The following is a 16498-nucleotide window of genomic DNA, read 5'->3' on the forward strand; positions in this document are numbered from 1 at the left end:
GAGTATGTCTTTGAGCGATCGCCCTCTCTTGTAAGATACGAGCGGCGGATTTTTGTATATTTCGCTCAATACTGGTTGTGTTAAAATGAAATGTCAGTTCATGTAGTTTATGTAGTTAATGTTCATGCAGTTGTCATTAAATAGTTTCTGTTTCTTTGACGCTGAATTTTCTCTTTATTTCGGTGCTTTTCTCTTAGGAGCATGTGCTCAACTTACTTGCGCTAGCCTTAGATTTGCCTTCAGTGGATCGGGAAATTTCCTTAAGCTGGTCGCAATGTTTGTCCGAGTCTGTGCGAGTCTTAATATCACGTAACAAAATCTATTTTTAGTAATAGTATAAAGCGCTATTGTTTGTTTCTTGGTCACGTTCACCGAAGTTCGACTCAGTGGGAAAATAAATAACCCGTTTAAGCGATCGCAGTCGACTAATCTTGAACAAAAATTTAGCTTAATTAATTTTTAGCAATGTTTGTCCGAGTCTGTCCGAGTCTTGTTAGCAAGTAACAAAATCTATTTTTAGTAATAGTATAAAGCGCTATTGTTTGTTTCTTGGTCACGTTCACCGAAGTTCAACTCAGTGGGAAAATAAATAACCCGTTTAAGCGATCGCATTCCACTAATCTTGAACAAAAATTTAGCTTAATTAATTTTTCAGTCATTTAGAGCGAGTTTGGGCCGAGTTATATTTACAAGTAATGAATCTTTAATGAAAAAAAGAGATCTCCAAATTGTCGCTGATTCTCTACTCAGTGGAAATTTACAGGAATTATCATAAACAATGGATCAAAAAAAAAGAACTCTATACTCTATGTTCTTCTCTTCCCCGCCTTAAATTATATCCCTTCAGCAAACCAATGATATATTGTGTTAGATTACGGACATGAGACCTGTCATTTGTACCTTTTTTTAAGGATTCCTTTTCTCAAGGGAGATAGATAACCGAGTGCGTGAAATGCAGAAGCGACGGGAGAGCCATCAAATTGAATTGTATCCGCTCTTGTCTGGTTCCCACTCATTTTCTTTCTACGAGAATTCCCCTCTCATCAACTTTTTTTGTTTGCCTGACTTACAATTTCTTTTTTATTTTCTTTTTGCTCCGCATCTCTAGCGACAGCTAGCCTGTACACGAGTATAGTCTGGATTTAGTGAGTTCAGTATCGAGGAAACAAGGAGAAATTTCTGATGTGTTTTGAACCCAGCGCTATTATTCGTTCAAACCAGTGTTGTAAACGAGGGTTTTGTGTAACTTATAGACTAATTACTTTTAGACCCTTAATGAGAATGTACGTGCGAATATTGAAAAAAAAAAAACCTAAATTTTTACAATTGCGCTCAAGACTTGGCCAGAATGATCGACGTTTGGTTTGCACATCTGTCAGATCGTTGTCGTTACTTTATACGCACATTATATTCTTTACATCATGGCCTGTTTTTGCTCGTTTATTTAGTTGAATGACTCAGCCGAATGATTCTGGCGAATTTAAACAAATAAATGTACCCGATATAAATTTACAAGGAGAATTTAAGGGCAAGTGTTGAGAATTGTGTAAATTTTGAATCTTCTCCAAAAATTGGCCTCGAGTGACTGATGTTTGGGTCGCACACCGCATGACGTGAGTTTACACACGAAGCTCCAGGGAAGTCTTTAATTTGACAACATTCTGTGAATTGTCACGTAAATTAAACCAAATGGTTCTGATGTACCTGTAAAAATTTGAAACCTGTACTTAGTTTTTCAAGTCCATACTACTCTCTTCATCGCTCTTACAGTGATTTTATAATGTCGCTATGATATTTTTACGTGTGATGCACGATCCTCGCAGCAGAGAGCGCTATTTTTATCACTAATTCCCGTTAAGTTGTAATGTTTTAGAAACCGCATACATAAGCAACCTAAAGTATCAATTGTCTGTTTCTTGGCCTTAAACCAATTGCAATAGTCATATCTGCGTAAGAATGACCTGTTCTTTTCGAGAACCGACAAAGAAAGCCAACTGTGTTTGAAGCACAATAAACCTACGAGAGCCGTTTATGTTGACTATCCTTTACCTCTTTTAACGACTCAATCGCCGACACCCCAAAATATTACGAACTTTTTTGTAAATTTGCCTTGGGGAATTTTATTTCTAATACGGGAACAAAGCAGGCAATCCCGACCGGGCAAGGTGGCCCCATCTTACCCGCTTGGGCAGCCAATCAAAACACAGGATTCGCTTCATATTGCCCACGGAGACTGCAAGCGATATCTTAAAACTGGTTCATTACTGCATGCGGTCTGATTAAGATTGGAGAAGATTTTTCCTACTAAATGGGCATCAGGTACTCACAGTCACTGAGCGTTATTTTTCAACAAACGCAACCGTTCATATGTCTTCTCGATACTGGTTAGATTGTGGACGTAAGGCCAGTCGACGTCATTTGCACCCCACCTAAGGATTTCTTCACGTAAGGGGGGAAATAAAAAGTTGGGTGCGAGAAATACAGAGGCGAAGTGAAACCATCAAAGGAAGAGATATCCCTGACGTTTCCCCCTCGTCTCGCCTTTTACGAGAATCTTCTCTCCTCCGCTTCTCTCCTCTCCTCTTTTGTCTGCTTGTTTTTCAGTAGTTTTTTGTTTGCTTTATTTTCCCTTATCTCTATCGACAGCCAACCTGTTCATGAGAATAGTTTGAAAATTAAAGCGTGATCTGTTATCAAGACTAAATCGAAGTGATCGACGTTTGAGTGATATACCTCACTGAGTATTGACGTTAGTTTACACAGGAAGTTCTGATGAAGTCTTTAACATCATTTTCTGCATTTTCATGTAGACTTGGCGTAACAAGTTTGATGAATTTAACAGTCGAATGTACCCGTTGTAAATGTACAATGAGATTTAAAGTGCAAGTTTCGTGAATTTTCTAAGTTTTGAATCTGTTTCTCAAGACTGTGCCAAACTGTTCGACGTTTGAGTAGTACACCTCTCTTTATTGACGTGAGTTTAGGCAGGAAACTCTAAGAAAGTCTGTTAAATAATTCTTGGAACTTTCTCGTAAACTAAGCCGAATGGTTCTAATGAAATTTTAACAGCTAAATGTACCCGAAAAAAGTTGAAACCCTCATGTTTTCAAATCCATACCGTCTCTCGAGCTCCTCTTCGCTTTTACAGTGATTTCATGATATCTTCTATAGGTTTTGCTGCTCTAAAGCGTGTTTACATTGTCGATTCCAGTCTCATTGTGATGTCTTAAAAACCGCATGTATAGATAACGTAAACCTATCAGTCATGTTTGTGAAAGTTCAGTTCCCGGAAAAAAAAAGTAATCCGCTGAAACGGTTGCGGTCGAATCTACAAGCAAAGACTGAGCTTGCGCCGAAAACGTAGCTCATTCTTGCAGTCGTTGGGAGAAATTTTAGCACTGAAATGACAGTTACAGGTAAAGGATCTTTGAAGAAACTGTGCACTCGAACAAAAAAAGCCATCGAGCGACATCGTGACGATGGACTCAACAGCACCCTTCAATAAAACAATAGGCTTTGATGTGTACGTGATGACATGACAACTTTGTGAGTTTCTGCGGAAGTTGCGAACACGGAAAGAAACAATATTCACGTGGTCATCAAGTTATTATATAAATGCAAACATCGAAACATTATCAATTAACAAAAAAAGAAAAAAGAAAAAGGAAGTCAGCTAATCTGAGAGGAGAGTAAATCAACGAGAAGTGTTTCAAGTCATAATAAGATCAGGAGTGGAAGTTATCTACATCAAGAGGTACGAACAGTCTTCACTTACACTTCTGTCCCTTACATTTGTTTTCCAGTTAAACTTTCTTTTTCTAAAAGCGCCATTTCATCAAAGTAAACTACATTGTTAGTTTGGTTTAGCATTATCAGTTCACTTTTATTTAACGTTAACTTAAACGTGTCAAGGTTTGGCTGTACTTGCTTTATCAGTATATATACGCGACTTATGGTTCAATAATACTAAAAGTATGGGCAGCATCGAATCCATGATTGACATTGGCTTCAAGATTACGAATTAATCAAAATTATAACAAAACTCTTGAACGTGATTTGTTTTCACCACTGAGTCCGATTTGAGCAAAAATCTGCGATATAAATTTCAAGTGCTAATTTTATGTTTAAAAGCTGGAATTTCTCGATATCTTGCACACCTCTTGTAAAACATAATACTGCAATCATTCTCAATGGCTATTGAACCCCAGATCATTCTAAAGTGTCATCGAAATTTCTTATTCGGTAACTAACCAGTAGTATCTAAGCTGCCAAAGCAAAGTTTTAACTGTGAATACCACACGCAAGCGAGAGCTGTAGGGAATGGCAGGCGGAAGAGTCTTCTCTCTCAATGGACCAAGATTTTAAACAGTATTTGCTAAAAACCAAATTTAAAGAGAACAGCAAATCCTTGTTCACTGTAACTTTATTCTGACTGTGCGACCAATCCATTACCACTCAATCACTCATCAATCAGTTTATCGATATAAAAGAGTGGGATGGAGTAACCAGATATATACAACTCACTCAGAGGTTCGCATTACCTTAAATGTAAAGTTTACAAAAAATTCACCGGAAATAACTGAGTTAAGTTCTAGTGATGTAAATTGAGTGTAAAATATATCAAGTGAGTGATACACATTACGAACTTGCTTTTCTAATCTGTAATTAACTAACAGCTCAAAGAGTCCATGGCTGAGGAAACTGGCCTTGCTTTCTCTGGAGGTGGTATTAGGTCAGCGGCGCTATGTTCTGGAGTTCTGCGCAGGCTCTTACAGCGCAAGGCCAAGATCGACTACTTAAGTTGTGTGTCAGGGGGAGGTTACACAGGCACGGCCTACCTGGACTGGAAATACAGACATGGAAAGAAAGACGATGCAAAATGGCATCAGGAGTTCTTCGATCACATGAGAGAGAGAGCTGGATTGATGTGCAACTGGCAGAAACCTTTGCAAGGAATCTTACAAACCATCATAATACTTTCCTTGATATTATTCACTGCAGTGATAATGCCCACAATTGTCTGGGGGTCCTACGTGTTGCCGCTGGCTTACATTATCGATTTGACTTACGGAGACCTGTTGCGGGCTAAGGATGAATGTTCAGATGGTTCAGACTTACCAAACATTAATGGCATGACAAGTATTCAGGGTAATTCGGCCAGCTCGCTTACCCAGTGCAAACTCCAAATTGGTCCAGCTGCACATCGGCGCATCACTTTGTTTTGCACCTTTTTGGTCTTGTTTGTTCTTTTCTACCTCTTCTCTAAGAAAACTGAAAGATTTCACTCCATATTGTATTTCATATCAGTGTTTTGTGGTCTTGGGTTTGCTTTCACTTTCAATCCGTACTTCATTTTCTCCTATCTTGATGGGCTCATCTTTTGGTTGAAGTTTCTTATCTTTGCGTTTAGCGTTTGGATATGGATATTTTTTCCCGTTCTTAGACATAGATCTTCGTTTTTCGTGATTGTCTATTTGTACTCGTATGTGATATATTGGAAGGTGTATAAGGTATCCCTTCTTAGTGTCCAGTACTCAGATGACTTGTTCTATCGACTTCTTTTTGCTTCTGGAATCGTTCAATGGATTGTGCCGATGCTGGGAGCTCTTCAACAACGACTCATTTACGTGTTTAACAGGTGAGTCTGACATAATAATTCAAGCAGGTATGTAATAATACTTGAGAAAATTGTCAATTTCGGTTTATGGTTTGTGCCAAAGGCTTAAGACCAGCAAACAATGAAGTGTCTTGTACTTTAATCATTTGAAATGTTTTTTCTTCTTTGTAAACGTCAACAGACGACAATGATTTTAAAGAAATTGGAAATAAGAACACACTCATGAGAAAGTTCTTTGCACATTGTTGGCTAGATCTATGAATCTAAAACACTAATTTTTGTGAAAAGAATAAACCTGAGATCACAGAGAAAGGAGAAGAGTTCTTAAAGAAGAGATGCAAAATAATTTGAACTCTGAGGTAGCCCATACGTTACCCCATATAGGGAATCGAATCATTGTAAAGGGGAGAAGCAGAATAGCCTTGAACCCCTTTTTTTGCGTATTCTCGACCGAGAGAGTAACACGTACAACGTAACTTTCAGATGGAGGCTTCAGAAGGCCTTTTACACAAAAGCCAGTGTTGGTAAGACCGGATGTCTCGGCATCGGGATTGAGGACATCTTTCTTGTGACATGCAGTTCAGACACAAAGCACAAGCGACTTAAAGATGATGAACCTGGACCCCTGAATCTCGGGGACTTGGAAGGATTGAAGCCCGAATACTTATCAAACATCGTGGTCAATGAATGGAAAACAAACAAGTCAGATAAGGACGCTTACGAGCTACTGATCATGTCACCCACAGGAATAGAGCGCCTGGATCAGAGCAAGCAACAGTTTGAGGACAAACTTAGTCCATCTGATATTGACCTGTCAGTTGCCATGGCAACCTCAGCCGCTGCCGTTGCTAGTAACATGGGATCATACGATAAGTCCACGGAAGGTTTTAAACAGCTGCAAACCGTGCTCGGACTGGGGATGGGTTCTTCTTTGGTGTCTGATCTCCACTCTCTGCAAAGAGAATCTTGCCTTTTTAAGGTAAGGAAAAGAAAGTAATTTTTATCGGTTTCTTTTGTTTCAGTCTATTTTACATGAAATGAAACTGATCTCGAAACTTTCTTTATTTTTTTCTGTGAGTAACCTGTCTTAAAAGTTGCTCAGAGCCCTAACATTCTAAATCCCATCTTAGAGCGTAGAATTTAGAGTGTAGGACATGATAATGGCTTTGACAATATGAGAGTTTCTTAGATGTTCACTAAGATCTAAGGTTTATTTGTCTGGCAATTCATACCTTACTTTTTTCAAAACAGATACTTCCCTTAATTGTGGAGGTGATTCGTGTCCTTCCCCTGGTAACCTTTCCAGTTGTTTACTTCGCTGGAGGAGACGAGAAGTGGGTCGAAATTGGTGTTGCAATATTTTGGGTTTTGCTGTTGGTGTTAAGTATTATATCCGTCCAGAGGACTGGGGATGAAAATCCCGGACATGTAGAGAAAATAACGAGGTAAGAGTAATTAAGTTCGGTTGAATTATGGTTTGTTTAATCCATGGTAGGATCGCTTGGTTTCACCTTTTTTTCAATTGATATTCTTCTCTCTTCTTTTCCAGATGGTTCATTGTCCACGTGGGTTTCGTTCGGTTTTTAAGACAAATGTTTTTTGTGACGAATGTTGGTCCTTCCCCGCCCGCTATTCTGCGACTCAGTGATGGCGGCCATATTGAAAATCTTGCCATACTTCCGCTATTGAAGAAACGCTTAAAGAAAATCGTTGTGGTAGACGGAGGCCATAAAGAGTCTGACCAAGAATGGGGAGACTCCTTACTAACAGCCCTGTCTTTAGCACGTCAAAAACTGGATTGCTCCTTCATTGGTTTGGATGGCCGTGACGTCATAGAGGACCTGAAAAATAAGTTTGTCAACAAGCCTCTGGGACACCAGCCAAGAAGTTACAGGTCAGCAACTTATTAAACACCAATTCGCCATATCGGTAAAAACTGATGTTTTTTCAAGAAAATCAAAATCATTTTATTTTATAAACCTACGAACAAAACAAACTTCATAAGCAAATTTCACTTTTATAAAAGAAACGTCTAGTCCTTTGTATTTAAATCTTTTATAATTTTGAAAAAATCACATTATGATTCATTCGATTTTGGAAGTCAAGCAATTATTAGTGGCACTCACATTATCATAATCTGTATCATAAATGCGTCAGAGAATAATTATGTCGCTATGTTGTAGGTTTAAGGTCCATTACTTTGAAAACGAAACAGTTCTTGAAGAGGCAAGAAAAGTCGGTGAGGGAGAAATTCTGTTAGTCTCTCCAAGACATCCTGACAAGGGACTCAAAAGACAAGAATGCGTGACATGGAAAGAATCGCTGCGTGACGTTGACTTAGAAGCAGGTGAGTGGGGACTGGGTCCACAACTGGATGCAAAAGAAGCAGACAAATTGACCTTTTGCTGCTGTGAATGTTGCCATAGCGACTCTCTTCAAAGGCTGTCAAAGATGATGTGTGGCACATTCCCTCAACACACCACGGCCAATCAGTTTTTCACTCCACGCATGTTTGCTGCCTATCACTCGGAAGGGTATAACGCATGCGTTGAAGCTGAGGCCGCTGAGTTTCTGGGCACTGCTCGGCAAGGAGAAATTAAAGGTCAGAATCAATTTGGAATGGGAGTTTGAACTCTGATCGACGAGAGCGAACTGTAAATTTAAACAGGAACAATGTAGCTGTAAGAGATTAATAACGTGAAATTGTACAGTGCATGTGCCGGGAGGAATTTAAAGCGAGCACTGAATTACCTTGAAGTATTTTAGTAAAGGCACGAGAATCGTTTTTCCATATAGCGAGTTCAAATGATATTGATGATTACTATAACAAAAATTCATGTTGCTAAAATATCTATTTATCTATTTATTCATATCTAAACGTTTAACAGAGTTAATATACCGAGTTCAAATGATATTGATGATTACTATAACAAAAATTTATGTTGCTAAAATATCTATCTATCTATTCCATCTAAACGTTAAACAGATGACGATTAAATCTACACTGCGAGGAACATTGTTTATGAAAATGCAAACATATTTATTGAATTTTATTTATTGAATTATGACACCATTGCTGACCAAATCTCCGGCCATATTTAACTGGTTGTAAATCAGATTTTTCAATTTTCTACATTTTCTTCTGGATGTTAAATTCATTCTTATATCATTCTATTTTACTCTTACGTTAACAATATTTAATGCATTTAAGGCCTCACTTTTTACTCAATAAATTTTTCATATATATATATATATATATATATTTATACTTAAATATAATAAATGTTTTAAAAGAAAATTTTCCTTGAGGGCTAACACCCTTGGTCAGAGCGAATGACGTATTTAGTGAAGGTATTAGCTAAATCTTTCTTATTAAAATCTGAATCAGGGTTTCCCTCGTATACAGAATATGTATATTCTATTTATTAAAAACTGGATCATTGGATAATGCGATTCAAGACATTTTATTGGCTTAGCTATTATGGTATATGAGCCAATATACCATAACCTAATATCCGTACATTGTCACATCCGGTTTCTTCTTACAAAAAAAAGTCAAGAAATTTTGTCTAATATCTTGGGGGCGTTGCTTTTAAATAAAACAATTATTGCACTCGCGCTTCTTGGATATGAGATGATACTAGCCAACGAGGCGCGTAGCGCCGAGTTGGCTATCTATCATCTCATATCCAACAAGTGCGAATGGAATAGTTGTTAAATATATATGATTCGCCATTCGTCATTCGCTCTGACCAAGGGCGTTAGCCCTTCGTCAGAGCGAATGACGAATTTAGTGAAGGTATCAGTATATTTAAGGGGGGGATCACTTGGTTTGTAATCGCGAAACTTATTGTCATACCGTTTCCTGTTTGTGTTGCATTTACGTGTTAATTTACTGTGAATGTTTGTACGTTTAATTAGTTGTATTGTAGTTGTGGTTGAATTTTGTGCCGTTGCGTAATGTTACGTAATTTATGTCGAGTGATAGTTGTCAGGTTTTGTGTAGAAATTTAGTCCTGTGGGTCAATCAGTATGTGTTCACTTTTTAAGAAGCATCGTCTTCGTTCTCGTTTCTTACCTGTACAGCTATGCACTTTTAAGGCAAATATTTTTATCTCTTTGTGAATTTATTTGTAAATTTTTGTTCTATAATATATATTTTCCTACGCATGTTTAGTACCGCGGGAGTGTGGATATTTTATTCAAAAATAAGTTAGGAGAGATCAGTCATGGTCAACAGAGTGTAAAGGGGGAATATAGAAAATAGACTGTCATAAGAATATTGCAGAAACTTAAGTGGAAATCAGACGAGTTTTATCATGACAACCAAAAAATTCCTCTAGCCTTCCCCCACCCCGGCGAAATACAATGCTAATGGTGATAATGCTAATGGTGATTATGAAAATAATGATGAGTCTTGCTCTAGATCACTAAAGTTATAAACCGATAATGTTAACATTAATTTAAAACTAATTTTCGCCTTACGAGAACTAACCTCTTGACAAGGGGATTTCGTCTTTTTGTTATGGCTTTGAGAAGTTAAATTCAGCGACCATTCATCTGCTTTGTAAGTGCCTGTAAATGACGTCGCCACACCAAACCTTTCGTATATCTTCCTATCAAAAGAAATCCAAGCATGAGCTTGTCAATTTAATCTTTTTATCAACTTGTAGCGAGTCAATGGATCAACAAGACAATATTTTCGATCGGTTCTCGTCAGTCAGTCACATTCCAAGGAAAAGTGTCCGAAATTTATAAGGACGAAGGAACTAAAGAGGTTAGGAGATGTCACACAAACTCCTCCTTTTTGAACTGAAGATATATGTTGATAAAAAGACATTTTTTATAATTTCTTTAGTGGTCCAGCCAATAGAAATCAGACTGTACTTCTTTGTGTCATTTTACACTTGCTTAAAGGACATGTTTCACCATTTTCGATTCTCTATATATCAGTGTTCGGGGGTGTGGAAAGGGGGGGCATATTACACGCATCATGCACTTGTCTGTTTTCTTACTTGAGAAGCATTACTGTATCTCCACCGCCTGAATCACTGCCATATCCTGTTGGCCATGAGCTGAGGTAACTCTTTCGTTCAATCGCATGTACTTGGTTCACATCTCCACTTACTGAACTTTTATCCACATAGTAAGCGACCTCAAAAAAAAAAAAAAAAAAAGGAACAAAGGTATAAAGTGACTCCCCTGTCCTTTTTTCAGTTTGTATATCATATTCAAATCAGCTCTTGGAGTTTTTCCTCAAAAAAACACTTTCATGATCAATTTACAGCTTGACGAGACGACTACTAGCGAAGAGTATCCGAAGAATAGTTTTCCAGGCATTTCACGGTCATTCTGTAGGTATTGATCTCTAAGTCGAGGACATCAAAGTTCTAACAAAAAAGTTGACGGGGTGGCAGTAGTCTCTGTTGCGTACTTACCAGTACTACCCTACTTATTGTGATGTCAGCTGGTAACTTGAGGATCCAATTAACAGGCTCGTAGCTTGCAAGTACAAGTACAAGAGGTCTGTCTGACCTTCCACCACTGAAAATGTTAACAGTAGCGTCACCAGCGGTCGGGGGGCGTCTGCTGATGACCTCGTAAACAGACAATACGTGCACTTCATACTGACTGGAGCTGCTGCTGCCAGGCGTGCAGCTGTAGGTAGGCTTCTGCAGCTGGTTGTTATAACGAGGTTTTCCGAGGGCTGTGTTAGCATCCACTGATATTTTGCAATCTTTTGTATCAGCTGAGGATATATTCATAAGAACAAAAAGGACGAAACCGCATGTTGGTATCGAAATAAAGTCCCGGCAAGACATGGCGAAACAAAAGGGTTTTCACAACAATAGCAAGACAGTTGACGTTAGTTAATAAAGGTACTGAACATTCCAGTCTGCTTTGTTATCATTTAGTATCAATACGTTTATTCTAAAACGATAACATTAATTAGCGATGTTAGGCTACTTGAGACCTGAATCCCCCCTCTTCATAAGATTATTTGAAATCAAGTAGTTTGGACGTTATCACGATTTGGCATATGCTATCCACGTTTAAATCCTCATGGTAAACAGAAACGGCAAAGAGTATCTTACGCAAACAAGTATGATAATCATAGTCTTGGCCAGTGCAGACGCAGTACCCATCGATGCAGGCAGCTTTCATTTTTGTATGTTGACCAGAAAAGTAATAGCCATTGGCCCACTTGTAACATTTTTGGCGATGTATATCAATTGTGGATGAGGTAGATGGTGTGGTGGCGGTAGATGTGGCACAGGTGATGAAAGTAGTGGCAGAGGACGGGCTGCTTTTGACGATACTAGACCCCGACACTGTTTATGAGGGAGACAAAAGCAAATAATGTATGACGTGTCCGTCCGTATCGGGTCTTTCGAGTGAAAGCGGCTTCTATTCAACAGCTCCTTCTGACCTGGAAGGCAATTCTTAAAAGCCAAAGCCGAAACAGGGAAGATGCCAAATTTCATTTTGTATTTTTTGTGATCTGCTAAAGATATATTTTTTAACTCATTTAGGTCGTAGAATAATGTTCTCACGTGCTCAACCTCCGCCTGTTTAGCTGTGCCATGTTAACCGTGAGTGATAGGTCGCAGGTTTAATTCAAAACCACACGCACAACCAAGGTTGTAAAATAACAGGTGAGGTCGGGAAGTGTAACTAAGCAACTTGTCTCATTCCGGACCATACTATTAGTGGTTCGATAGCAACTTAAAGCATTTGGTATTGTAGTGTACACCTCTTTGTTTTCATATTTTTGAGAGGGAATTGGTCACGGTTGCGTTTTGGCCTGTTTTACTTGTATCCACCGTTTGTCACATATAGACGTTTAACAGCTTCTATAGGCTGTCTTCCTGTCAACCTGCCCTAAGTTTATTAATAGGATGAGCTGCCTTTCAACCTGCCCTAAGTTTATTAATAGGATGAGCTGCCTTTCGAACTTTCAATTAGAGAATTAGCTGAAGAAATTATTGGGAATGTCAGTTTCTTTGCAGACACCGAAAAATTCATATAATTTAATTAGCGATATCCTCCGAGCCAAGCCCTCCAGGTAACTGAAAAATCGTTAACTCTTGAGTTAGGTAATAAGTTTGGTACCGTTTGAAGAGAATACTTTCAAAGACCATCCATCTGTTCTTTAAGTTCCTGCAAATGATGTCACCACGCCAAACCTTTCGTATACCTTCCTGTTTAAAGAAATTCAAGCATGGGTTTGTCAATAAAAACGCTAATATATTGTTTAATTGAGAATAATACATGGACGCGCGTACATATGAAATTTTTCCTGTTGTGCTCAACCCAATAGCTCACGAGTAAGCGCAACGAACGAGTGAGTTATCGAGTTGAATACGAGATGAGAAACTTCATATCTACGAGCAACCATGTAAAGTTCTTTTTTTTATTATTTAAACACAATATTTCTTTCAGGCAAACACACACACACACCTAGGTTATATATATATATATATATATAACTGCAGACAGTACTGTTTCGGCCTTCTGGGCCTCATCAGTGCAGTGCTAATGCTAGGATGGAGGAGAACCAATATGGTCACCCCAAACGATCCAACCTTTGTGGTATCGTCTAAGCCATGCCAGAGTACTCAAACTAGAGTACACTAGCGAGCATGCGCAATTGCAGAGCAATGACTCATCCTAGTTAGAGTGCTCAATTTGGACATGAAAGCAAAGCTTTGTATGCCAAAGAGCTATATCTAACTGCAGACAGTACTGTTTCGGCCTTCTGGGCCTCATCAGTGCAGTTTTTTTTTATGTTTAAGGCGGACGGCCAGGCTCCCGTGAGGGCGGTGCAATGCCTGCCGACCTAAATGTCTAATCCAAACCCGCCGCCAGAGTGCAAGGGCTTGAGGGTTGGGACCGCCATAAACGGAGGGCCCACCAGGACGCCAAACTCGCTGGGGGATCGAACCCCACCTCCCAGGTTAATCACACACTTTCAAAGATTAAACTCCCATGCTCAGATTAGTGATAATGGTTAGTCAAAGCACCAAAATACCACACTCACGCATACCCGCTGACACACTTACCTACCACAGTAGGGACAAAAGCAAACAAAAACATGGACAAAACATGAATAGAACAGAACCACTGTGCAGTACACCAATGAAGGAGACCCAGCACAAGTGGCTACATGACAGACACAACAGGACTGAAACGGAACAAAACCCCTGTGCAGTACACCAATGAAGGAGACCCAGCACAAAAGGCAACATGACGGACACAGGAACACACGGGGGAGAAGGGGGAGAACTAAAGATTGAAGACCAGAGAGTTGCCTGAGACAGAAGCAATAACGCCACGAGCGCACCACTGTCTGTGGAAGAAGCGACGACGTCTGCTAGATTTGCACCGCCTGAAGGCTAGAGGTAGATAAAACTTCAAGCGGGCTTTAATGGACGCAATCACCGCAACGGCACCAGGACGAACATTACGGAACCGGTAATCGTTCCTACACAACCAAATACAGTACTTAGAAACATTAAGAAGGTAGACGAAACCCCAAGGGACAGAAATCAATTCACTCGTCTTAAACCCGAAAAGAACATGACGTAAAAGAATGACAGGACTCATAGGGGAGAAAACGAACAACAAAGACTGGACCCAGGAGAGAACACTCTGAGCAAGCGGACAATGGTAAAACAGATGCTCAAGTGACTCAACCTGGGGACCGCAAAAACAGAACGGAGAAACCGACAAACCAAAAAGAGAGAGGCGCCGAGCGGTGTACAGAACGCCATGCGCAATCTTCCAGTTAAGGTCGGTGACACGACGATCCAGGTCGAACATAGACAGGGTACGCCACGTGGCAGGCCAATCAAGATTAGGGAAGTGAAGTTCATACTTGTACACACAACGGGGCTGGACCATGTTCTCAGAAAGGAGATACAAATAGCATGACTTAGAAGACATGCTGACAACAGGGGAACAGACCAAAGGAGACGAAGAAGCATAAACAAGGCAATCCCTGGACGTGGCAAAAGACCCATCAAGTTTCCGCCACGCTAGGATCAGAGACTGGTAGAATGGTGGCAAGGCTCTAGAGTCAACAGAAAAAGGGCGAGAAAACGCAACGAGAGGAGAGACACCAAGGACAGACTGAAACCAAAACGACATCAGTGAGACCCAACTGGAGGGAGAGGAGGCAAACCTCCTCACCCATTGACCCAGAAGAGCCCACACCTTGAAGCGAACACTGACCACTGAAAAACCACCAAAAAGAGCTGGCTGCACTACTGCAGCGCGGGCGACGAGCTCCCGCTTACCAGACCAAAAGAATGAAAACACAAGTCGAGTAAGCTCCGTCTCCACCCAAGCCGGCATGTGGATGAGTGACGCCACATACCAGACCCGGGAGAGGGCGAGAGCATTAATAACGAGAGCCTTGCCGCGAAAGGTCAGAACACGTGAACGCCAGGATTTGAGAACATGGTCCACCGCAGAAATGCGCGGGCGCCAATTATCCTCTTCCAGGTTACCAGGACCGATAAACACTCCAAGGACCTTGAGTTTCGAAGGTGTCCAATCGAAAGGGACGGGGGAGTCCGTACGGCCCCGCCAGCCGCCCAACCAAAGGCCCTTGGACTTTCCGAAATTGATCTTTGACCCGGACGCCCGCTCATACTGATGATAAACTTCCAGAGCAGCTTTGATCCCATCGTCGGATGTTAAAATTAACGACGTGTCGTCAGCATACTGAGATATGGGGGATAGTGGGGGACACCCCGGGAGGGAAAGGCCAACGATACGGGGGTTGGAGCGAATACTACAGGCAAGGACCTCCGAAACCAAAACGTACAACAGAGGAGACAGGGGACACCCCTGCCGGACACCTCGCGAGAGACCGAAAAACGGTGTCAGATGACCATTTACATTAATGGCACTTTGGACCTGCCTGTAGAACAAGTCTACCCAAGCAATAAATTGGGGGCCGAAACCCATGGTGACAAGGGTAGATCGCAGAAAGCCCCAATCCACCCGGTCGAAGGCCTTTTCTTGGTCGAGGGATAAGATTGCAACCGCGGTGCCCGTAGACTCCGCATAACTCACAACATCACGGAGAAAGGTGACATTCTCCCCTATGAACCGACCCGGCACTCCACACGTCTGGTCCCGGTGCACGACCAGGTGAATGACACGGAGGAGCCGGCCAGCAATGGTTCGTGATGCCAGTTTATAGTCGACATTCAACAGCGAAATGGGACGCCAATTCTTTGGATCAAGACGATCCCCCTTTTTAAAAGACAACGAGATCACACCTCTACGCTGAGAGAGAGACAAAGAACCGGAGGAAAAACAGTCGTTAAGAACAGCTACGAGATCAGCCCCGACTACGTCCCAGAAACGAAGATAGAACTCCGCTGGAAGGCCATCCAGTCCAGGAGCCTTGTTCCGCTTCATGCCCTTGAGAGCCTCATAGACCTCGAGGGGGGTGAGGAGGCCCTCACAACTATCAGCCCGATCTCGCGGAAGGACAGAAGACAGATTACCCAAAAGAGAAGATTGGATCAAAGTGTCAGTAGGAGAAGCCGTATATAAGTCGGAATAGAAAGAGCCGAGAGTGGCACACAAAGCAACAGAAGAAGAAACAATAGAGCCACCGGGCTCTCTCAGCGCAGAGATGCGGCGGTCGGCAGACCGCTTCTTTTCCAGGCGGAAGAAATAGGCCGAGGAGGACTCACCCTCCTCAACCCACTTAACTCTTGATCGCACTTGAGCACCCTTGGCAACGTAGGTGTCCATAGCTGCCAGATCCGCCAGCGCAGATCGGTAAGGGCCCGCGCAGGAGGTCATGCCAGCATCCAGCTTGGCCCGAAGATGATCGATCAAGCGAACGAGGGCAGCCCT

At 41.1% G+C, this 16498-nt stretch overlaps 1 protein-coding gene, 2 long non-coding RNA genes and 1 pseudogene across 4 annotated transcripts in view; 1 reads left to right on the forward strand and 3 right to left on the reverse strand.

Moving 5' to 3' along the window:
• The window catches only part of LOC148723231 (uncharacterized), an 87930-nt pseudogene that overhangs the window by 48934 nt on the left and 22498 nt on the right, over positions 1 to 16498 (reverse strand). The gene's annotated exons all lie outside the window — the stretch shown is intronic.
• Positions 1063 to 3426, reverse strand: LOC148723235 (uncharacterized). Its single transcript, XR_015991905.1, has 2 exons — positions 3119 to 3426; positions 1063 to 2651 (listed from the first exon to the last, which is right to left on the reverse strand). It is a non-coding gene; the product is annotated as an uncharacterized LOC148723235 (long non-coding RNA).
• LOC111337638 (uncharacterized) lies at positions 3584 to 9192 on the forward strand. Its single transcript, XM_022943974.2, has 6 exons — positions 3584 to 3754; positions 4677 to 5638; positions 6101 to 6596; positions 6869 to 7062; positions 7167 to 7511; positions 7801 to 9192. The coding sequence occupies exons 2-6, from the start codon at positions 4689 to 4691 to the stop codon at positions 8246 to 8248; spliced, it is 2433 nt and encodes an 810-aa protein (XP_022799709.2). The 5' UTR covers positions 3584 to 3754; positions 4677 to 4688; the 3' UTR covers positions 8249 to 9192.
• On the reverse strand, positions 12216 to 12724 carry LOC148723236 (uncharacterized). The gene is made up of 2 exons (XR_015991904.1): positions 12534 to 12724; positions 12216 to 12494 (listed from the first exon to the last, which is right to left on the reverse strand). It is a non-coding gene; the product is annotated as an uncharacterized LOC148723236 (long non-coding RNA).

Source organism: Stylophora pistillata, chromosome 9, assembly GCF_964205215.1.
Source record: "Stylophora pistillata chromosome 9, jaStyPist1.2, whole genome shotgun sequence".
Classification (NCBI taxonomy): domain Eukaryota; kingdom Metazoa; phylum Cnidaria; class Anthozoa; order Scleractinia; family Pocilloporidae; genus Stylophora; species Stylophora pistillata.